Here is a 23,073-nt window from a genome sequence, read left to right as displayed (position 1 = left end):
ACACTAGAACATATATACAATACAACAACAAGTACACAATCTGATATACACACTGACCTGCTCGGCTACACAGTCTGCACCACACTATTGTGTATCATCATCATCATCATTTATTTATATAGCGCCACTAATTCCGCAGCGCTGTACAGAGAACTCATTCACATCAGTCCCTGCCCCATTGGAGCTTACAGTCTAAATTCCCTAATATAGACACACTCACAAACATACATACAGACAGAGAGGTAGAGACTAAGGTCAATTTTTGATAGCTGCCAATTAACCTACCCGTATGTTTTTGGAGTGTGGGAGGAAACCGGAGCACCCGGAGGAAACCCACGCAAACACAGGGAGAACATACAAACTTCTCACAGATAAGGCCATGGTCGGGAATTGAACTCATGACCCCAGTGCTGCGAAGCACAAGTGCTAACCACTAGGCCACTGTGCTGCACATGTATATCCGCACAACCTGACTATACAAAACACCGGCCTCAGATATAATAACCTACAACACACGGAGTCATTAAGGAGAGCAAAGCATAAAAAAGGAGTAACTTTGCACCTGGGAAAAAAACATGTTGCTTTGGAGGGGGAGGTAAATTTAAAATGTGGGGACAGTTTTTTTAGCTGGGGTAGGACATGTCCTAGATGAACTTTAAATTTCAGAGTAAAAATAAAGCTATCAAGTATTTGTGCGCTGCATGAATAACAGCCAGTATTTATCTTATGTGCAAAATAATAAACTATTGTGCACCCCTTGTATTGTAACATGGTTTGTCCTGGAGAACATTTACTCCTTTTTTTGCCTTCCTTTCCTTAATGACTCAGGGCTCACATAATTACTGCTCTGCAGCTTGTACCTCTCGGGCGATGCTGACTCAGCGGATGTGTCATCCATGGTTATTAAAAGGATTTCATTGTCTGCCAAGTTTCTGTAGACCCATCCCAGAGCGAGGGCTGCACATACCTGCGTGTTCTGTACACAGAGCTACAATAACATGTCCCAGGCTGGCTGCCCGGCCTCTGCACTCACTGTATGAGCCTGATCCACGGTTCTTATCATTACACATAAAAGTAACTAAAGTACGTTGTGTGTTCTGTAATTTGGATCTTGCAGAACTCGGGACATGTGCAGGATATTTACATGAAAGGCCCAGACACCCTGCACATTCCCTGTATCACAGTTATTACTAACAGTCCATCTGTGTCTGTCCTCAGCGCCCGGTCCCAGTCCCGCTCTTCTATGTCTGCAGCCCTCTAACTGTACACGGGAAGCATACATGTTATCACCCCAACTCTCTCCGTGTCTACTCCCCCTTCTCTCTATCCAGACCCTCTGACTCAGCAGAACATACATGTTATCACCCCAACTCTCTCCGTGTCTACTCCCCCTTCTCTCTATCCAGACCCTCTGACTCAGCAGAACATACATGTTATAGAATGCTCCCAGTCACATCCAGTACAAGGTAACGGCGACGTTATCTGAAGACGACAAGTTATTGGCGGCTGCCGCTGTTCTGTGCTGGATTCTGGTCTATTGTCCTCTGATTGTTCTACTTTGTAGCCAGTTTGCAAATTCCTGAATTACCCAGTGACCTCTCCGCTCCTCTTGTCACCATATGACGTGTCCAGTGCTGGTGGTCTAAGACGGTCGCTCAGAGCGCCAACAGTTTGGGGGCTTCTAAAACTTTTTATTTTTCCCTGCGGCGCCCCCGCACCCAGTGCCGCCCTCCCTGGGGATTTATATTCAACTTTTCCCCCCTCCTTAATGGCTGACAATGGGGCAGTGTTTAATAATTAACTTGACACAGGCTGCGCCTCCACCCTTCTGCTGTACTCCTGCTCCTCGGTGTCAGTGATAGGCTTGGACGTTGGCGCTGTGATATCACTGACGTGAAGGAGCAGCAGTGAGTCTGACCTCCAGCTCCTGGGGAGGGGGGCACCTGAGGGCAAGGGGTGCCTAGTGCCCCTCCACCGGCCAAACAATTAAAATAACCAGGAATCCAGCTCTAAAAATAGTTCTTTCCTCTTCTTGTCTGTTACAGGCCTCTCCATTTGTCCTCAATATAATCTCCCCAATCTTCCTCCACCCTCCAGGTTTCATTTGAGGTTTCAGCAGAGGCGAGGACCTGCCCCCCGCCAGGCACCAAGCACACCTTCGCCATCAAACCGGTGGGTTTTCGGGACACCCTCGAGGTGACGGTGACTTATGATTGTAGCTGCGGCTGCTCCCAGCAGGTGGAAACAAGCAGCGGGAAGTGCAGCGGTAACGGCACCTACACCTGTGGCGTATGCGACTGTGACTCCGGCTTCCTGGGGGCCAGGTGTGAGTGCGGAGAGGAAGATGACAGCAGCGACGTGTCCCTGAACACGTGCCGGGAGTCTGAGGGCCACACGGTGTGCAACGGACGGGGGAGGTGCATCTGCGGCCTGTGCTCCTGTTATGAGAGTGAGTTTGGACGCATCAGCGGCTCGTACTGCCAGTGTGACGACTTCTCCTGCGCCAGGTTCAGGGGCATTCTGTGCTCAGGTGAGTGGCTGCGAAGCCCCAACAGTAACGTGGACCTGCCACCAGCTAGAGGTTTACATTTACTAATAATAATAAATATTCTTCCACTCTGAGAATCATTACTACATCTGGGTCACGAGGACGGAGCGATGTCCTCAACGCCAGAGACCCCGGGTCCTGTAGAGGAGGGGGCCGGGGGTGGAGCCAATCTGGCCCCACTGTGACCTATTTAGCCTTCTGGGGGCTCTTTTAAATGTTTATAAACGTATTGTAAAGAGGGTTCCGTCCTGCTGGTGGCTGTGTGTGTGTGTGTGTGTGTATATATATATATATATATATATATATCACATTCTGGTCCGGTTTGCGGTGCTGGAATAGATACTTGGTGAATACATGTTTATTTAATATTGTTTTACTGTATATTAATGTTTGTAATAATCTCAGGATTATCGTTGTGCCAGTTTGAGGGGCTGTCGGAGGTTTCAGAGTTGACTACACACCAATTATAACGTTATAATCTACAGTAGACGACTACATTTTATCATAGCTCATATTGAATGTACGATTATTGACGCTCCTTGAGAACATGTTATATAACATTATTGCCATGTAGTAAACATCACTTACACCCCTTGTCACTTGTTCTATGGTGATATGTTGGCTGTACATGAAGTGGGATCTCTGTGGCTGGCGTGGGACTGACATTTCTTCTTATTCTCCTATTATCAGCTGCTCATTGTGGTAAAGATGTCGCCACTAAATTCCTGTAACCCCCTCCCCCCCCATCTCTGTGCCCTCCATCCACAGAGAGGTCTGTGGCTCTGGGGGTCTCCAGCTATTCCACCCCCCACCCCCGCTGTTTGCCCCCAGTTACTTCCCTTCTTATAGGCCAGATGGGCTGATTCTTCATTGTACAATTATTGTGCAGTTCGTGTTTCCAGGAATATATAACTGTATTATTCATCTAATGATTATAAACCAAGATCTGCTATAAATAGAATGTGAGACGGCAGATTGTATAACCGCAGCGCAATCAGAAATCTGTGACTGCCCCCCCCCCCACCCCCCTCTTCCCCCCATCCGTGGGAAGAGCAGGTTTATGTCAGTTTATCTATAGACACTATCTGGCTCCTGTGCTCAAGCCTCTGTGTCACAACAACTTCATGTCTTTGTGATGATACGGTTAGACGGGATTGTATAGCGCGGATCTTTGTGCGCTGGTGTCAGCTGTGTTATGCAGACGTCAGTGCTGGTGCGGGTGAAGGGGGTTAGTATCTGGGTCATACTATTGATTATTATTTTAGCTGTAAGCAGGAGGGGAGGGGAGAATGGTGTCAGACTTTATAGGTCTGTATGTCTCATTTGTTAGTATTATGTATATACTGAGTATTATGTTACAGACAATAATCTGCACAAACTTCTGAGCTATAGCCACATTTATCTATATAAGTACTGTGTGTGCAATGCAGGCTGGAAACCCTGTAGCTCTAGATGTGGTGGAACTACAAGTTCCAGCAGGCCCTGCAAGCCTCTTCATATAGCCTCATGCTTATCTATGGTATAACTAAAACAAGTGTTTGTGGTTCCTTTGGGGACCGTTATAGCGTCCACGTCCTTTGTCCAGGACCTTTATACAGCAGCGTTTCCCAAATCCAGTCCTCAGGGACCCCTGTAGTCCATGTTTTCCATATCTCCTTGCTGGAGCACAGGCGTGTTCATTACTGACTGACACATTGTAACAGATCCACATGTGGTATAATTATGTCACTTGTGACCTGGAAAACCTGTCCTGATAGGGTCCCTGAGGACGCTGTTATAGATGGTGGGAGACATTAAGTTTATTATAGGATGTAATTTTATATGTTGTGATTATTTTTAATGAGGATGTTTCTTAGATTTGATTTAGTAGGCGAGTAATTGTTACTTAAGCTCTCTACCTGGGGACAAAGTTAAATGTGCGATATCCCAGAATCCTCCTCTCTTTGCTTGTGACATCCCAGGATCCTCTAGGTCTGTAGACTATTGCAGAGGTTGTTGTCCCACGGCGGTGGGGAGTCTTGTGATAAGTTCAGGTTCAGGGGAGGTGATGAGAGGAGGAATTTCCAAGAACTTGGCCGTCTTGGGGAGATATTTCCTGTATGATAGACAGCAGATGTTCTGCTGCAGAATATTGTCCTTGTTTATCAGAGGAGATGTCCTACACACAAATAGGACCCTGGTTGGGAATCAAATCCATGACCCCAGCACTGTGTGGCAGCAATACTAACCACTGAGCCACACTTAAACTGGCCACGCCTACTGCGATATTCTGGTGTTGTTGGCTTCATATTGCAGCGATGGCGATCCTATCAACATTGATTGGATTATTATCGACTTGTGGATCGCGCTGCAGATGATCCATCTACTGCGCCCTACAAGTGACCTGTGTCCCATAGACCTGGCCACAGGATGAGCAGTTGTGGCCCCAATCTGGCACAAATGGTCAATAGGTTTGTAAATCGCTCTTTGTGATTATTGTGTGTGTGGAGGAAGATTGGCAGAATTATTAGCGGGTGACCTAGAACAGGGCAGCAGCCGTCGCTCCCCTGTAAGTTACTGGTAAGAGGTACGGAACGTTTCCTCCTGGTAGTGCTGATGTTGGGAACGTTTGTGGATTTGGCCGCGTCTGGCCGAGAGGTGGCTCGTTGCCAGCAGTCGCTGTAATTATGTGGCAAACATCAGGATCTTGTTCAAGAACTAAAAATAGAGAAAAGAGAACTTTTTCCGGCAACTTCTTCTGGGAAATAAACTTGACGTTTGTGTCAGGAGCTGTTTACTTGAGTTTGAGCCTCTTACTGTAACATGGCAGCTGGATCGGTCGCAGTTCAGGAACCGCTAATCGTAGCGGAGCAGCCTTGGAGAGTTGGCTGAGTCTCATCATTCCATTGGGTAGATTTATAAAGCTCGTTATTTATTTACAGAAAGAAATCACTTTGGGGCAGTTTTGTGTTTCACACTCGTTCTGGCAGAAAATTAGCACTAAACGTCTCCTGTAATGTCTAATAAATTCACACCAAGCGCAGGACAAACAAACTCGTTTCCTGTCTGTTGGTGGAGTTGTAGGAGTCAGAGTTAGAGGAACTGTAAATGTAACTTGTTTAATATCAGTTCGAGAAAGTCACAGGATAACCCTATGTCCTTACTCCATCATCATCATCATTTTACGTATATGGCGCAACAGAATCCGCAGTTCTCATAATTCCTCTTCCAGGAGAGCGAACTGTCTGATGCTGCGATGTCTCTTCCAGATGTGTTTTCTGGAAATTTGTGTTCAGACTCCATCCACCGCGCAGTAACCGTCGATTTGTGTATTTGTCAATGTATTAAATATTTTTCACATCTCAGGACGGCGTTACTTGACTTTTACAATCCCCAGCTAGTAAAGCGCTGTGCGTGTAGCAGTTCCTCCATTCACTGGCAGCTTTAAGGAGAAAATCTTTGTGGATGAGAGGGGTCTTCACCGATCTCCTGGAGCTGCCGAGCATGGTAAATAGCAGCGGTACTTCATTATGTATCAATACATCCAGAGTGTTACCTCCACCCAATAATAACTACACCCTTTAATCTGTGATCACTAATAATCCTGGGTCTATGACCACAGCTCCTTGGATGATGGTTTCTTAAAAGACATTTAATAGAATCGCTATTTCTTTCTCCAAAACATGATCCACTCATCAATGTGAAGCCCAGGTGGCCATGGCGTGGTGATGCCAGGTGGCGGTGAAGCCCAGGGTGTGGTGATGCCAGGTGGTGGTGATGCCAGGTGGTGGTGATGCCAGGTGGCGGTGAAGCCCAGGTGGCCATGGCGTGGTGATGCCAAGTGGTGGTGGTGGTGATGCCAGGTGGTGGTGGTGATGCCAGGTGGTGGTGATGCCAGGTGGCGGTGGACCCAGGTGGCCATGGCGTGGTGATGCCAGGTGGCGGTACTGCCCAGGTGCCCATGGTGTGGTGATGCCAGGTGACGGTGGCTCTGTGTAACACTATTGTAGTATAAAGTACAGCGATAAGGGAGCAGCGTGTGATCTAATCTTTGCCAGTGACCTACAATCCAGGACAAGAGGTGTTTGCAGGGATGGAACAGGGAATTTCTCCTAAAACACCTGATGAATATATCTGGGGTATCAAAACGTATTAGGGGGAAGACAACTTTAAACTTTATCTGTCCTGATGATTACATAAATAATTTGGATCCACCCGTGTTCTCAGATACTTTGTTCTCAGCAGACACTAGTGTGTGATATTGTATCACTGTCTCTTGGTGAAAGCGCTTTCTCTCCATCCTGTCATCGCTAACAATAACTGGGCTGAAGGGCTTACAGCTTGGGCTGGGGGGAGGGCTCTCGGGTCAAGTCACCGCAGGGGCCGCTAATTGGTGCTGGCATCTAAAGCAGCTGGAGGTAACTAGAGCGAAATGAAGGGGGCAGACTGACTACAATGCAGAGTTAGGGAGAGGGTCCAACAAAAGCGTTGTAAGGGGGGCTGGAGTGTCGCACATTTATATAATGATATTCTCCTCCCTCTGTATCCAGGATTCACCCTTGAAATGTCCCCGGAGGGGCTGAGGGTAAAGATCGGGGACAACAGCCGCAGTCTCGTTATTCACTAACATTTCTGATGACGAGAAGTTCATCTATAAACGAGGGAAGGTGGATTCCCTGGCTGTGTGCTGCATACTAATGTTCCACTGAAGGATACTGAAAGAATGAGGATTCAGCCTGAGAAAAGATCTCTACTTCAGCAGAATATAAATGAGACAGTCGGGGGGTAGGATCTAGGCCTCAGGAATGCATTGTTACCCCTTTGGCCACGGAAGGGTTAATCATGCAAATCCCTTTCAGGGAACACAGATGGGGTGGGGGGGGGGGGGGGTCATGCTCCCACTAATGACGCGACCACACTTTCCTCAACAAGTACTCGACGTTCTCTGTGGTCTTAGTCTGTCTCTTTCTCCAAAGTTTGGGAAGTTCTCTGAACGCTCCTCAGGAAGGACGAAGGCTGCGGGGAGTCGGGGAGTTTATTTTATTAAGTTCTTGGCCCTGGATCAGGTGCTGGAAATTCTAACACTAGAGGCCGGGTCTGATATAGACAGTGCTGTCTTCTTGACAGAAAGATGTCTCGTCCCTTTAAAGGGACCAGTACACCTACACATAGGATTATACAGTACACAAATCATAATGTGGACTAGGGGGGAAAAAACCAGAATGTAATCTGCTCTTAACCTTCCTTTCTCAGGATAGAGAATTCATCATCCTAAAGCAGCTGCTCCCACATAGGTTTATTTTTCATTAACCAAGTTAATTACACTTTTAAACAAGCACCAGATATTATTTCTTCTTAACTGTTCTCCTACAAATCATTATTTGCTCTACAAAATCTCTCTGGAGGTTGCAAAATAATATGGCTGCCGCAAGCTCACAGCATGTCATGTGATGGCAGAGGGGGGAGGAGGATTTTACAATAAACACACAGCAGACAGAGCTCAGAGGGATGTTCCAAAGCCTCTCTGCTCAGTACATCATTTGACTGTGGTTGCCATGGTAGTGAAAGACACTCTAATTCTGCAGAGAAGACTGGATTATTCCATAGGGTGTTCAGAGATGTCTATCTACTAAATGCGCTGGCAGTCTGTTCCAGCCGTCTACTACTCTCGCAGTGAAACTTTGTTCTTTCGAAAACAACATGTAAAAAACATAATGTAAATGATCATATTAAAGGGGTAAATTTAAACAGATTATATGAAGAACGCATTCTGTTCTGTGCAAGAGGTACATTAACAGTCATCGCGGGCAGTATGTGACTAAGCACATCAATGCAAATACCTCTAAATAGAGGTATTGTACGGCTCTATAATACCCCCCAACATAAACAGATCCCTGCATGTGATTATAATATAACTTTAACGCACAAGGGTTCTGTAGGTTTTACCATACTTTTGTGTTTGTGTGATCATCTTACAGGGCGTGTCTGGTCACACAGTGCGGAGTGGGGCGTGTCTGGTCACAGTACGGAGTGGGGCGTGTTCGGTCTCTTATTATGTTACTTAGATCTTCACACAATGTATCCAGAGTTCATAGAGGGTAATAGACTTTCTGTAGTGTTTACAAAGTAAAGGTATTTGTGCATCAGGAAATATCTTTACATCAACAGTGTTTTTCTTGGTGAATTCAGCTCTGTCTGAAGTGGATGAAATTTTGTTCTTTCTATTTCTGGAGAGACTCCAAGCAAAGTTAATTCAATCATTAATAATCTGTAACTGGAAAATAAGAATAATGTTTATCTGCCCCATCTGTGACTACCGTGTTTGGTTGTTGTATTATCTGATTCCACCTTTCCTGGGCATTTTATATATTCTCCTATAGATCTGAGCTGTGCTACAAATTCCAGCAGTCCAGCTCCTGCATTGTCTTCCCTCCGCCTGGTCTCATCTGATACAGTTTTCTTATCAGGAATAATTTGCTGTTTAAACTGAATCTTTCATGTAGTTTCTATAGTGCATCCCACATACCCTTCGCAGTATTCTTATGTCTTATATGAATTAGCTGATCATCCTCAACTAATAAATGGGCAGCACGGTGGCTTCGTGGTTAGCACCCCTGCCTCACGGCACTGGGGTCATGAGTTTGATTCCCAACCATCTGTGTGGAGTTTGTATGTTCTCCCTGTGTTTGCGTGGGTTTCCTCCGGGTGCTCCCGTTTCTTCCCATACTCCAAACATGTACTGGTAGGTTAATTAGCTGCTATCATATTGACCCTAGTGTGTGTGTGTGTTCTCTGTACAGCGCTGCGGAATTAGAGGCGCTACATAAAATAACTGATGATGATCATAAACTTATGGTTGCACATCTGTTTTTCTTTTCTCATCCCTGATTATTAATCTCTGGTCTGACTGTGATTGGAACTTCCCACAAGTCATCTTTAGACAGCAGCATTTGAACTTTCAATTTCCACAGTTGATAGTTATCATTAGACCATACTTGCCAACCTTATGTTGGCCGGGTCCGGGAGATCCTGGAGGGCAGGAGGGGTGTATGGGGCGGGGCTTCACCATTTGCGTATTTTGGCCCCGCCCCCTGGTGGCGTAATACCTGTTTTATGTCTTTTACAGTGTAAAAAGATCCCAAACAAGCATTACATCACTGGGGGCGGGGCCAAATTTATGTGAACCATGAAGCCCCGCCCCCTTTGCCCGTACATTACGGCTAATTTTATTGAAGTGGGCAGATGGGCCAGATGCGGTAGAATCGCCAGGTCTTCCAGGAGTCCGTGAGACTGACCTGAATTTTGGGAGTCTCCCGGACATTCCGGGAGAGTTGGAAAGTATGCATTAGACAGCTTGGTTACTGCTCGTCTTCAATCTGTGCTGCTGCCATTTCCTCCCTGTTTGTATCGTTATTCCCTCTGAGGTATAATACTGGGTTACTTCCATGAGCTGTGCAGAGTCTCTCAGATGTTTCTTGTGCTTATATCCTTGTAACTGGGTTCTGTGGCCATTATTGTTTGGGTCTGGATCCCTTATTGTTGTGTTCAATAGACTGGGAAATTCTTTGTGGTATAACTATTTATAATAAACGGTTTAGTTATCAGCATAAAGACCTGACCGGATCTTACGTGGACAACAACATTCCTAGAACATTCCTGTACCACAGAGTACATCTCTACAATACAGAGTGATAACACCATAACACGTTTAGTAACAGCGCCACCTGCTGTCCCTCCAGTGTAATCACTCATATAACATTACTAGAACATTCCTGTACCACAGAGTACATCTCTATAATACAGAGTGATAACACAGTAACCAGTTTAGTAACAGCGCCACCTGCTGTCCCTCCAGTGTAATCACTCATATAACATTAAAGTCTGTTGTAATATCTCAACAATCATGATACTGATGGTGCAGACACGTTGGAAGTGATGGAAATGTCTTGCAGGTCATGGAGAGTGTGACTGCGGAGAGTGTAAGTGTCACGCCGGATACATTGGGGACAATTGTAACTGTACCACGGAGACCAGCGGCTGCATGTCCAGCGACGGTCAGATGTGCAGTGGACGAGGGAACTGCGTCTGTGGCGGCTGCCAGTGCACAGAGCCAGGGGCGTTTGGGGAGACCTGTGAGAAATGCCCCACCTGCCCCGATGCCTGCGTAACCAAAAGGTAATCTGCCAGTCTAAATGTAAATACCCTCCCCCCATAGGAAAGTGGTATCCCCCACCCTTATAGGACCCCACCTATAGGAAAGAGGGACCCATCCCCTATTGGAAAGAAGAAATACCTCTTCCCTATAGGGGGAAGGGGGTATCGGCCACTCTTATAGGACCCCACCTATAAGAAAGAGACTGGAGTAACTTTCCAAGGAATCTATGTTTCTTGAGTACACGTAACTGATTTTGGAAGCCGTATGTTCAGGATCTCTGCTCTGCACAACATGATCCCGATTCACCGAGACTGATTTTTAGTCCGTGTTCAGTAATGATAACCGACTGCCCCACTTTTTTTTTATGCCATTCTGGCCACTTGGGGGCGCTGGATACATATTGCAGTTTATGGAAAATCAATACAAATTCATTTACCTTGTTGGGGTAAGTAATACTGATGATACTCTGCCTAATAAATAGTAATAGACCTTTACAGAATAATGTATTTTACTGAACACTTTATTTGTTTAGACAAATATTGAAAGTAAACCCGGTTGGGGCATTTGTGAAAACTCTTCCACCGGTAACTGTGGAAAAGGTGGCGTTACCCATAGCAACCGATCAGATGCGCTGTCCTTTTTCTAGTACGGTTTAGAAATGAAAGCAATCCGGTTGCTATAAAACCGCCACCATATAATAAATCCTATAATGGCCCTGACGACACTTATTGTGAGAGATGGTGATTTCTAGGGGTCGGGGGCAGTTCTAGCATCTGGGTGATAATCTAATACTGTGTGTACTGCAGGGATTGTATCGAGTGCCGCTTGTACCAGACCGGGCGTCTCGCCGATAACAAGACCTGCCAGATGTTGTGCAAGGATGAGATCGTCACGGTGGACGTGCTCAGTAAGTGGCCGTGTAATATAATCCTTTGGGTATTTGGCGGAGGGGACCTCGGTAGTATGGGTACCTATATATAGCGCCAGAAGTGGTACCGGGAGGGCATTTACTCCTGGCTAGTGACAATCTAGTCCCGGATGATCTCTGATTTAGTATTAGTAGAGAAAATTAATATATGGGAGGAACTAATAAGAGATGAACCAAGATTAATCCATAAATAAGACCCCTTCCCCCTTCCCACACCTTATTACGATATCCATAATGCCACCATGATCTCACAACAACGACTGGCGCACGCCGCTGCGGTTTTCCAGATAGACGTTCTTCTTTACCAGCCACTGAGGGCACACAGTGTGTGATTACCCTCCCAGAGCCCAGGCTCAGTCCCTACAGACAGATTCTCCCTCTCTCGTGTGCTGCAGGGTGAGACTGACCAGCGTTCGGCTGTGATTCCTGCAGCACTTCTATTGCCCATGGTTTCTGCTGCATTCTGGGACTTGTTTTTCTTCCTATATCCCAAGTTCAGCTGGTCCTAATGGACTCCATATGTTGTGACAAGAAGAGCCTGGAATGTGCAGCATTCTCAGTATCCCTATAGTGCTGTTCAGCATTGACCCCCCCCCCCTCCTGGAATCCTCTGAGCTGTAAAGAAATCGCTGAGATATTTCCTCTCAACTTTGTTGACGTGTAGAGTGCGGCGCCCAGCTGCAACGCTCTGTATCACGTGCTCGGTACACGCAGATGACAGCCAGAACCTGTTACACACAGAGTGAGCATCTGGTTTATAGTCCCTGTGACATCACTGAGGCATGAGGTGTCTTATACCTCAGTGGTTGTGCTAGTTCCTAGTAAGGTAGTGATCCCATGAATCCTGCATTTTCTGAGCTATTAACCAGGAAGACGAAATCCTTTACTGTGTCGAAGAATCACCGTTATGTATCTAGAGGTCCTAGCGCTCAGACACCGTCCTATGGGAGCAGCCGATACTGGGAGATCCGTTCTCGCACTGTCACTTTCTTTCTTCCCCAAGGAATCCGGTTATTGATCTTTTATAATTTATTTTGTTTTCTGTCCCTCAGACACTGACCGTCCGGAGGCCGTTCTGTGCGTGTACAAGACGGAGAATGAATGTGTCATGCGCTTTACATACTCCGAGGAGGCCAACGGGAAATCCATTCTGATTGCGCTCAAGGAGCCAGGTTAGTGGTAATGTCGTCTTATTTGTTGTACAAATTATACTGGTACTTGGACAATGACATTATATATTTCTATTGTTGTTTATATATAGCGCTGATCTTATTACAGATTGTATGTAATTATTCACATCCGTCCCTGCCCTATTGGGAGCTTAGTCTAATTTTTTTTTTTTGGGTGTGTTCAATCTATTGTGTCTTCAGAAGTGTGTAAGTATACATCCATGTACTCACATCCCCTACACGGCGCATATACTGGCCGGGATTTACACCTAGCTCCCCTCGCGTACTGGCCAGGATTCACACCTAGCTCCCCTCGTCTACTGCCCTGGATTCACACCTAGCTCCCCTCGTCTACTGCCCTGGATTCACACCTAGCTCCCCTCGTCTACTGCCCTGGATTCACACCTAGCTCCCCTCGTCTACTGCCCTGGATTCACACCTAGCTCCCCTCGTCTACTGCCCTGGATTCACACCTAGCTCCCCTCGTCTACTGCCCTGGATTCACACCTAGCTCCCCTCGTCTACTGCCCTGGATTCACACCTAGCTCCCCTCGTCTACTGCCCTGGATTCACACCTAGCTCCCCTCGTCTACTGCCCTGGATTCACACCTAGCTCCCCTCGTCTACTGCCTTGGATTCACGCCTAGCTCCCCTCGTGTACTGGCCGGGATTCACACCTAGCTCCCCTCGTCTACTGCCTTGGATTCACGCCTAGCTCCCCTCGTGTACTGGCCGGGATTCACACCTAGCTCCCCTCGTCTACTGCCCTGGATTCACACCTAGCTCCCCTCGTCTACTGGCCGGGATTCACACCTAGCTCCCCTCGTCTACTGGCCGGGATTCACAACTAGCTCCCCTCGTCTACTGGCCGGGATTCACACCTAGCTCCCCTCGTCTACTGGCCGGGATTCACACCTCACACATTTGATTTCATTTAATCTCTTCCTATACACTGCAGATTCATACCTATTGTACATCCCGCTATTTCTAACAAATACAAATGATAAAGGTGTCTATCCCTGCACATAATATACAGTATTATAGAAGAGCGTTTGTCTTTCTCCAGAATGTGGAAGTGCCCCTGATGCCAAGACTGTCCTCCTGGCCGTGGTGGGCAGTATCCTACTAGTCGGCCTTGTTCTTCTGGCTGTCTGGAAGCTGCTCGTCACCATCCATGATCGCCGGGAGTTCGCAAGATTTCAAAGTGAGCGGTCCAGAGCCAAGTATGAAATGGTGAGTGACGTGGAATCACCTCTGCCCTCCGCCAGTATTATATATACCACCTGCCCCTCCGGAGCTATTGGCACATGAATTAATAATTCGCATTAGGGATGAGTGTGGTAAACAGCCTTTGTTCTGTTTTGTAGGCAACAAACCCGCTGTACCGGCAGCCAATCTCCACACACAACGTAGATGAGATGTACAGCGCAATGGGAAAGTCCTACAATGGAACAACCAATGGCTTCAGACTTGTTGGTGATAACGAGTGAGAAGCTGTGAAACGAGCATCGCGTCGCTTTAACCTACGTTGGTGAATCCTGCGGTTTGGAGGATGGTCTTCCAGGCTTATTTGCACATTTATAGACTTCTGCCGTCTCTCGGACTTCCTGCTGGATCTATGCGGTTTCTACCGGCTGATCGAACCGTTGTCTGGTAATAGAGATCTATTTTCTTCATCTGGTTGAAACAGGGCTACCAATCCCAGAATCCTCTGGGGAAGAAGAATGTAGAGTACAGATCCGGCCACCGCGGTCATAATGATTTTAAGCACAACCGAATCTTTGAGGCAAAAAGTGCCATTTTTATAGAAATAGTTTTATATTTTTCATCTAGATTATGACTTTGGGGCTCAGTCCATTCAATCAGCCGATTTAATACAGAATTCAGACATGATCAAATTTAGAGGAGACTTAACCAGAATTGTCCCCAAAGCCGATGGATCTGGATATTCTGTCTTCACGGTTCTTCCTCTTTGCATTTGATGGAATAACGGACATTACTGGCAGTTGCAAATGGTAAACGTTATATTACGGCCATGAAACGCTGACTGATACATGGTGCAGGATCCCAACAATCTGTATCAAAGGAACATACATTACGGAAGATGCGAAGATTATCTCAGAATTCTGGAAATTGTCGTCATTGTAACACTGAGGGCTACGTTAATTCTTTCTTCAGTAAGCGGGAGGAAGGGAGACGTTTAATATGATGGAAACCTTCACTCGCCCACTTTTACAAATACAACGAAAGTATTTTTCTACTTTTCTGAACCTCAAGTCTTTTTTTCTCTTTTTTAAACCAAACGTTGAGTAGTGAAAGGATGAAATCTGGACACAATTGTAATTGCAGAACTTTGTGTAATATAGAGGGGACATGGTGTGGAGAGGACTCGGTACGCTTTCATTTCTTTTTTTATTCCCTGCCGTCCTGACTAACCCAGATCTCCGAGGACCATCCTGGGTAGAAGTTGTAATCGGTTTAGTACAAGAAAATATTTGGATAAAATGTATTTTGCTGCAATCGTTGTAATAACCATAAATTAATAAAGGAAAATGGTCCCTTTTCTGACCTCGGAGTCTGACCCATACAAACAAACGCAGAATGATTTCTGGTTAGGTCACCAGGCGCTATGTTTTACATTGGTGACTTTTATAGTGCACAAGGTACAATCTCTGAATGGGAGATGTCTCTGCACTATATCAGCTGTGGAGACTCACCATCGCCTCCTGGTGGCTTCCAATCAACATCACAGCACCCCTGCTTCGCCGAAGGAGGAAGCTGCCTTAGTGAGGATGAGCCCCTTATGAGGTGCTTCTTGTATCCACTAATGAGCCCCTTCTTGAATGCAGAGTGGGACTTATAGAAGCACAGACAAAATCAGTGTTTCGTGTGTTTTAATATCTCCCACCCAGTTATTGGTGTATTATGACCTATTGTGCGTGCCTGTCCTTATATACCCTACAGTACGCCTCCGCTGCGGTGATATTGTTCAGTTCACTCTGTTACATGTATCTCTGTAATCAGCTAAGCCAGACTCCAAAGGTAGATGTTCTAGATGTCTCTGGTGGAATTGCAGAGCGCCATCTAGTGAGCTATTTGTTCATTACAATTTCTTTTCTCATGGGTATAACCATGGCTCTTACAAAGGCCTTAACATACAGTGCAGTATTAATACTTCTCATTATTCTGGGCAGTAAAGCATATTAGGTGCATGTAATAGAATAAAACTACCTTTATTGAGGTGACTGACATTTAATAGGTGGATCAGAACTGACAACATCCTGGAGATTATCTGCTTCAGCGTTTCCAACTGTATTAGTTAAATATAATACAAACCTGCGACATTCATTCATTATTTGCAGGTGGCAGCAGCTTTATTACACTAACGACCCGACCGACGCCCCAAGTCTGAGCGCGTTATAATGGGTGCGCCCTTCTGCAGGATTCCAAGAAGTAGAAAACGATTAGTAGCGATAGGAGAGATTGTCTAAGTGTATACAATGTATCCGTACACCGAGGCAGCAGTTACTCCTTGTCCAGTAATGGATGGAAGAGTTCTGTATATATGTTGTTACAGCACCAGTCGTTTTCTGCACACCCCACCCAGACATTAATAATTACACGTATGACACATGAAGGGCAGGACTGTAATCTCATGTGGGGCTTTATAATCTTGCTCCACCTAATGTTTAAAGGGAAACTGTGGTCTGGAGTCTGTTCCTAAACAACGTGTATAAACAGCTGTTTAACTTGCTGCTATTTGCTCAGGAACCTGCTGGTAATTAGGACATTCTTAGTATCGGAACTGGAAAGTGATGTGTAAAGAAAATACATTATCTGTAGCACTGATATTAATTATATTACATGCTTACAAGGTGCAGATACCAGTGATAGGCGGCCTCCAACCTTCACATTACCCTTAATCTCTGTAATGTTATTAGATAGGCGTCTCTTTGCGTAAGCAAGTGATACACGCTGTAACAAACAGATCTGATAATAAAGTAGAAAAGGCTGGGGGCCGCAGGTGATGGCTCTTAGGGGCCACCTGTTGTCCATCACTGTCAAAATCTTGAATTCATTGTATCCCTAGTAATCAAGTGCGATTACTATTAGAAAATTCCGTACAGCCCATTTATATTCCACCGAGATAATCAGCTTCCCCGTCTTCCACTGCTGGAATGAACATTGCCAATGGTGCCAGAATATTTTGTTCTGCTCAGATGCCGCTGGTCTCTTTCAATGCAAGGGAGCTCTTGGTGTCTCCCTGGCGGGTGATGGAGGCCACCGTTGTGGCTTTGTCAGTCAAATTGAATTCTTATGGGCTTTGCTTCCACCCAGGACCACAGACCCTGAAAACACCAAGGGAGGATGATGGGCATCTGTCCAATGCCATATGGAAACTACCAAAGGAGTGACCGAAGCATTTGTGGAGACAGACTGATGACCTGTCTGGTGCAACTTGGGTCATGTCGAGAATAAGGTTTGAGATTACGATAGGTTAATAAAACAATGGGCAGGCTAGATGGGCCAAGTGGTTCTTATCTATCGTCAAATTCTATATTTCTAACGGATGTTCATCTTAGAGCCAATAAACACTTTGTAGAAATTTGTAGTCTATCTTGTCCCCTGGAATGAGCACTGTGTTTGGATGGGCTTACTCTGCCATTCTGTCTTACATTTGTGAGTTCCCTTATAGTCAGTAACCTGCTCTTGCTGACAGCTCCTGTTCTCAGACCAAAAGGCAGATCTGAGATGGGTGACAGTGAACTGGCGTTTGACTCATTCCATCGGGTCACAATAGGAACGAAAACCCTGCAGTAAACTAAACAGCAGGAAGGAAATCTTTCTCATCACCATCTGGCTAATGGGCTTATTCAATTCCAGGCTGGGGGACGGGACGGACTCCAAGGATTCTGCATCCACCCCCAGGCCTGAAATTATAGGGGATAGGTTAGCTGAGACCACCAAAGCCAAAAATCTGGCTCCTATTAGACCAACATCCAAAGCTGCATCCCCCAACTACTCAGACGTCTACTGGATGTGGTGACCCAAGATCATTAGTTCAGACCTAGGTCTCCCAGACAAAAAACCCTCAAAGTTGCTCAGACCATTACCTGCATCGTGTAAGATCCCCGCGCTCCCCAAGATGCCGGTGTACGAGGTTTAGACAACTTGGAGCTCACTCAGATAACAAAGTAAATTCTTCCACAGTAGTTGGCTACCTGAGGAAGGGACAGAATTATACTTTCTGGAATAAAACTAGTCCTGTAGAATTTCCTTCACCATCATCTGCTTTTTGTGTATAATTGATAATATTAGTTCTGCAATAAACCACCAAGTTATTATATGGGTGATGACTGAATAGACCCCTGCTTTATTCTACTCCTCTATGTACATAAAACACAACATACAGATACTTTTCCTTTATTATTTATCCAAGAAATGAGCACACAAAGCACCAAAGCCATATTTTTATTATTTTAATCTCATTAGCATGAAGCCGTGGGATTGGTAGAGCTGGAATGTTGGGTAAGGAGGACATCCAATCAGGGCGGAGGCTTCTGCCATCTGACCGGCCGCCTCTAGGACAGCTTATGTACAGGTGAAACGATGGAGTGCTTTATCAATAGTGTATCGCTTACCGCCATTACGGATCCCGGGATCTGTGTCACCGGCTGACATTGGAGGAGGCTGCTGTGCTTTACCTTTCTATGCAAAGGCCAAAGCGCAAGGTTAAACGTTTTATTTCATGTTTATTGTAAAGCGGTGCAGCATATTCTTTATAAATAACGGTTAATGAATAATTTTAATCTCCGCTGACCCTGGCCAGGTAGGCATCCCATCCTGCTCTCCGGTACATCTCGGCAGCTTCATGGCGCTTGTCAGCTGACAAGATTCCACGGCCCACGATGATGATGTCAGAGCCTCGATTAGTGATGACCTCATGTGGGGTTCGATACTGCTGGCCCAGATGATCTCCTATAATAGGAAGGAACCTCAATAAGTGACCACAATGTAGACGCTGTCCTTACATTTATTTTGAGAGCAGAAGTCACAATATTCGGTGGTGACTTTATATAGGGTGTCTGCTATTCATAGATTAATTAATAAGGGGTTTTGGTTCCAAGTTGAATTCTTCTTGCCTTTCTCTAAAAAAAAAATAAAAAATCAGACCATCTCTCTACTTCAGGGACGTGGATCCAGATACATAACTGCCCAGGTAGCAGCAGTGTATTATATATAGTAAGGCTGGGTACACACTGGGCCGATGATCATATGAAAAACCTCCAATCAGCCGACATACGACCGTTTGGTCAGATATCGTGAGTGTGTATAGTGACACAAAGTCGTCTCAAAGGGCCGATCATCGTTTCATTTGGTTGGTCGTACAGTTTAATATTTGTCGTTCCAATCACTGTCTGCCCAGAGAGAGTTAGCAGTTGTCACTGTGCCCATCACACTCTGTTCCTTGTCTGCAATACAACTAACAGGAACCGCTGCCATTCTGGTCCTCACCACCTCCATGTGGCTGCTGGGACACATCTGAGCTGCACGAGTTAACCCCTTCCCAGCTGAACACCCCTCCCTGCTGGAAGATCTTCACTCCTTCAAAGGTCATTTAAGGTAACTTAGGCAAGCAATGAATGGGTTAACCGGGCTGCGAGACGTAGTGAGAACCGTCAGGAATAACTAAATTAACAGCTCGAGCAGCAGCTTATCTAGAGCAGGAAGGAAACGTATAACACAGTAGTAGTTACTGCAGCGCGTAAATTATACTCTTCACACACAGAGTCTGATCAGAAGTCACTGGTGCCCATAATCATCAGTATCAGCGAGTACAGAGCTGGGGTCTGACCTGCGTCAGCTTTTGATTAAACAAATATGTAGCAGTGTCAAAATTAACATTTTAGCTTCTGAATCTTATAAAGTTCATTGAGCATTTTGCTTTACGCACCGACCCCCAGGACAGCTGTTACTTGTAGCAGATGGTTATGACAGATGAAGAGCAGAGATATGAGGGTAATTAGGTATAGTGTAGTGTGTACATCTGAATTGGCTGATCGGGACTTCAGTCGTTTCTACAATCATTAGAGACAACAAATTGGTGTAAAGTTGTTGTCGTGTGTACTCAGCTTACGTCGTTTCACCAATTCTACAGGTTTACTGCGGCCGGTCCCAGCCGCACAGCGCACCGTGTACCATCTGCACTGCTGCTGTATAGAGAGAACATGACATTGTACCGGGCTGTTTTGGGGCATAGGTCCCATTTAAAAGTCAGCAAAAGTTTTCATTAGTTTGTGGTCTAATCAGACATTAATAATAAATATGACTGATCTACTTAAATGGTACAAAACCATGAAAAAAATTACTAATTTATTGACACAGTCTTCTCCCCAGAAAACTTTGACAGCCGGGTGGCATTAAGAAGTAGCCGGGTGGGGGCAGTGTAAGACTTGCAATAATATTATAAAGTGTTGGAGGTTATTGCCCCCACCTGCCAGGACTGGTCAGACCGGTGGTCAGTGGTGTAACACACACTGCTGGCCCAGATGTAGTGCTCACATAGTGTCTGTTCTAATAGGAGAAACTATGGTTTATTATATTATAATAGGACTCGGTTGGGCTCCAAGAATTGGGTGGTCAGTAAAAAGTCAGTCAGTTCTCTATCTCTGGTAACAGAGATTTGACACCAACATCCGTCAGTTCTGTAAACTCCGCTATGGCAGAGCGGCAGCTGCCATCATGAGATCTGATCACAGAAAGTTGGATAATAAAGGTAACGGCTCCAGAAACTTCTCATGTGTGAGACACAAACAGAAAAAGACGGGGAAACGTCTGCACAGAAGCAGATATAAAGGTTTGTGGCTGATGTGTTATATACGTACAGGCCCAGCACGGCCAGGGTCACATATAAACCCGCTGGGCTCCCTTGGTTGTGCTGCCTCACGAATCCCTCTCTTGGGGCTTAGTGATTTGGCCACACGTGTTGCAGAGCGGCCCCAGCTGAGTGCAGCCAGCGCTGAGCCTGTAATCAGCATCGCAGCCAATGGAGACCTCAGTAAGTTTGAAACAAGGGTCATTGTTGGTGCCTTTGACAAGAGCTTCAGTGACGAGACAGCGAGAGGGTAGAGCCCACGGTTGTCATCCTTTATCGAAGTACAAGCTCACAGCTAATCGCACATTACACTGGGGCACGAACAGACAATTGCACCAAGAATGCCACAGAGGAGGATATCCGTCAGTTTGTGAGATCAGAGAGTGCAATAGATACCGGACATAGAGGAAGATAAAGTGGTCAGATGAATCTTCTGTTCTCCACAAACGGACAAAGGTCTCCGCAGCCCTGAGCTCCTGTTTCCAACAGTGATTTATGGGATATTCTGGAACTGTGCCCAAGACCTCAACTCATAAACCAGTCAGTTCCCTGACATTCCTGTGGAGGACGCTGCTCAATGCTACAGGCAGGAAAGGTTATTGATTACATCCAGTGACTTAGATGACCATTCACAACCTTATGGCAGCAGGTACTGAGCAATTTCTAAATAATTTTTTGAGTAAGGCCATTCTGATATTCAGGAAAATGATTAAAGATTAATTCCATCAGGACACAATAAATGGCCAAGTAACTTCATATTCTCGGAGGGGGGACTTTTTTGGTAGCTGGAATCATTTTTATCTTATTCCAGGTTCATTGAAAACCACACCCCCAATATTATCACCAGACATTGATACAGAAATACACTAATTGTGTGACATCAACTGAATGTTGAAATAACTGATAATGTGGCCGTTTCTCACCTCCTGGCTGCAGCTGGACCCCCGGGGTGAGGTGCAGATACTCCGGCTTCTCACTCACTTTACCTCCTGATATAAATCCGAACACAAACGCCGGATGATCCTCGGCCAACTTCACCTGAAGGAGAGAAACTGGATCATTTACAGCTCATCTTACAGACAATGCGCTATATACTGGGAGCACTCTGCCTCCCACTGCCAGCCCCCAGCCCCCCACCATCAGAGCATCAAACCTCATCTCCATGTAGCAGTTACCTCCTGAACTGTACAATAATGTCATTATTCCCATAGGAATACACTGGGGGTGATATAGAGCCGGAGCTCATGGGTAAAAAGAAAAAAACTCCCACTTTCATTAATATATAGAATTCCTCAGACCCTTCCCCAATACAGCTGTCCTCAGTACCCCTTATAGTGCTGCACCCACCCACTCAGGAGCTGGCTGACATTTGGGGGGCTTCATATCCCTGCTCTATTATCACTGTGGGAGGGGGGGTGAGTTAGGCATATACAGCAGGTAAAGAGATCATAAAGACCCCCCAACCCAATGTGATTATCTACAATAAGGTGGGGGGCAGGCAGGTGTAGATTTGCATTATAGTAGACCGGTCTTACTTATTAAACCATTTAAATTATCACACCAATTAACAGAGAACATAAAACACCTTGAAGGGCTGTATCTAATGTCCCTCAATCTCCCCTAGGTCTCTGTGCGGCAAGCAACCAGCGGGGCCATGGTTTATGATGTCATGACTGGACGGTTATCTGTATATAATTAGATACTCGCCCAGCCAGTGAACGGTGGAGCTGCCGGCAGCGTTACTGGATTTAGAAAGAAGGTGAAAGCGCCTCTATTGCTCTAGGCACAGACGGCCCTTCCCAATCTAGAGGGAGGAGCCAAAGTGTATCCTGAAATAAGGAAATACAGGGGCCAGCTATAGTCAGACATACTAATACCCTCCTGCGCGGCTCAATATTACACCAACAGATCCACACTAGATTCCAATCACACAGCGATCCGTCGGGCACATTTCCGCTCCTCTCTCCACTTACCGCTGCCTTTGCGTACTCTCCGGTCGCGAGAGACCCCTGAGAACTCATCTCTGCGATTACAAGGCAGCCTCGACCCAAAGCGTCGCCACCCTCCTGCAGCCCTTGTACCACTCCAGGGCCGGGCACAGCGTGAGCATTCACCACGTCAGCCCAAGAGGAGATTCTGTAGATACCACCTGAAGAAGACAGAAGGATTCAGATAACGCCGCCCCGAGTACATACGTGTGTACCGGAATCACGCTGTAAGCAGAGATTATTACCCTGGTACTGGGATTTCACAGTGTTCCCAATATCAGCAAATTTCCGATCCTCAAATAAGAGGAAGTCATGTTGATCAGCGAGTGCTCGGAGCTGAGAGGAGACATCAGGGGTGAAATCCGTTAATATATCCACATGGGTCTTTAACATACAAATGGAAGGTCCCAAGTCCGCGGCCAGCTGGAGA

The 23,073-nt window shown here is 46.0% G+C and overlaps 2 protein-coding genes across 2 annotated transcripts in view; one reads left to right on the top strand and one right to left on the bottom strand.

Moving 5' to 3' along the window:
* ITGB5 (integrin subunit beta 5) overlaps positions 1-15,347 on the top strand; it is a 34,052-nt gene extending 18,705 nt beyond the window's left edge. Inside the window, exons 10-15 of the mRNA XM_075181203.1 lie at positions 2,098-2,530; positions 10,480-10,702; positions 11,489-11,589; positions 12,663-12,782; positions 13,846-14,012; positions 14,147-15,347. Coding sequence (XP_075037304.1) covers positions 2,098-2,530; positions 10,480-10,702; positions 11,489-11,589; positions 12,663-12,782; positions 13,846-14,012; positions 14,147-14,269 — 1,167 coding nt within the window. The 3' untranslated portion in view covers positions 14,270-15,347. The remainder of the gene's footprint in view (positions 1-2,097; positions 2,531-10,479; positions 10,703-11,488; positions 11,590-12,662; positions 12,783-13,845; positions 14,013-14,146) is intronic.
* Positions 15,348-18,244: 2,897 nt separating this feature from the next.
* The window catches only part of UMPS (uridine monophosphate synthetase), a 9,869-nt gene continuing 5,040 nt past the window's right edge, over positions 18,245-23,073 (bottom strand). Inside the window, exons 2-5 of the mRNA XM_075181408.1 lie at positions 22,889-23,066; positions 22,629-22,804; positions 21,579-21,693; positions 18,245-18,758 (exon numbers count right to left, since the gene is read on the bottom strand). Coding sequence (XP_075037509.1) covers positions 18,586-18,758; positions 21,579-21,693; positions 22,629-22,804; positions 22,889-23,066 — 642 coding nt within the window. The 3' untranslated portion in view covers positions 18,245-18,585. The remainder of the gene's footprint in view (positions 18,759-21,578; positions 21,694-22,628; positions 22,805-22,888; positions 23,067-23,073) is intronic.

The sequence above is a fragment of the Mixophyes fleayi genome, chromosome 7, assembly GCF_038048845.1.
Source record: "Mixophyes fleayi isolate aMixFle1 chromosome 7, aMixFle1.hap1, whole genome shotgun sequence".
In the NCBI taxonomy this organism is placed as follows: domain Eukaryota; kingdom Metazoa; phylum Chordata; class Amphibia; order Anura; family Limnodynastidae; genus Mixophyes; species Mixophyes fleayi.
The sequence above is the reverse complement of the archived record's forward strand: the minus strand, read 5'-3'. Positions and strand labels throughout refer to the sequence as shown.